This window comes from Perkinsus marinus (genome assembly GCF_000006405.1).
Source record: "Perkinsus marinus ATCC 50983 genomic scaffold scf_1104296942034, whole genome shotgun sequence".
Classification (NCBI taxonomy): domain Eukaryota; phylum Perkinsozoa; order Perkinsida; family Perkinsidae; genus Perkinsus; species Perkinsus marinus.
This window is the reverse complement of record NW_003212294.1, coordinates 1-1,130: the sequence shown is the minus strand read 5'-3', so window position 1 is coordinate 1,130 and position 1,130 is coordinate 1. Positions and strand designations below refer to the sequence as shown.

The window sequence follows — 1,130 nt, the reverse complement described above, 5'->3', positions numbered from 1 at the left end:
TCACTGTCACCACTATCGAGGATGCCATTTCGAAGTACAACGCGGATATCTTCATAACGGCTACTGGCAACAAAGATATCATCACTCTTGAACACATGAAGGCCATGAAGAATAACGCTATCGTCGGTAATATCGGTCACTTTGATAACGAAATCCAGATGGAGAGGTTGGAGACCTGCCCCGGCGTCAAGTGCATGAACATCAAGCCTCAAGTTGACCGCTTTGAATTCCCCGATGGTCACGGTATCATCATGCTGGCGAGCGGGCGTCTACTCAATCTTGGCTGTGCTACTGGCCATCCTAGTTTTGTTATGAGTTGTTCCTTCACCAATCAGACCTTGGCTCAATTGGAGTTGTGGGAGAATAGGGATACGAAGTACGCCAAGGACAAGAGACCTGGTGTAACTCTTCTGCCCAAAGTTTTGGACGAGAAAGTTGCTAGGCTACATCTTCCGGCTCTCAATGCCAAACTGACTCAGCTGACTCCCGACCAGGCATCCTATATTTCCGTCAACGTCGAAGGTCCTTTCAAAGAGGTCCATTATCGTTACTAGGTGCACAAGGGTATCCGGGTTGTTTCTTGCAATGTGGACGAACAACTTTTGGTGGTGTTGACAGCATTGTCGTGATTTTGATTATCATTTCACATTCCGTTATGTTGTGTCTTAGTATTCCAATAGAGCGTTGTAATGTGTTGGACATCGATTGTGCCATCTGGGTAGCGCGTTTCCTCTCTATGCTGGGTATCTTCCGACGGGAGACTCCCATGACATGTGCGATTTACGCACGTGTTCTCACGGTGAGAACACGGTGAGAATCTCACCGTCAGGCTTTCCTCATCCTCCATTCAGAGGCACGGAAGAGCTGGTAAGGTGTCACCCAAGGTGTTCCAGCCGCCACAGGCTACGGCCCGGCCGAAACTAGATTCCCAAATATCAGATGTCTCACCAGCCAGTACCAGGTGAATATCTCTCGAGAATATGCTGAACCGATACCGAATGCCAGAGAGCTTGTAGGTGAGTCGCGGGGAAGTCTTTTCATGGAGACCAGCTGGAGTTGATCACGGGTTTCGTCTCAGATCGCTGGAGTCTACATAGATCTCGAGCTACGACTCTATGTCTCGTGTATCC

General features: G+C 48.9%; 1 protein-coding gene across 1 annotated transcript; it reads left to right on the top strand.

Annotated features, from left to right (window-relative positions):
• Positions 1–95: 95 nt before the first annotated feature.
• Positions 96–554, top strand: Pmar_PMAR026824 (adenosylhomocysteinase, putative; the record flags this gene model as incomplete). Its single annotated transcript, XM_002781510.1, has 1 exon — positions 96–554. The coding sequence occupies one exon, from the start codon at positions 96–98 to the stop codon at positions 552–554; it is 459 nt and encodes a 152-aa protein (XP_002781556.1).
• Positions 555–1,130: the final 576 nt, after the last annotated feature.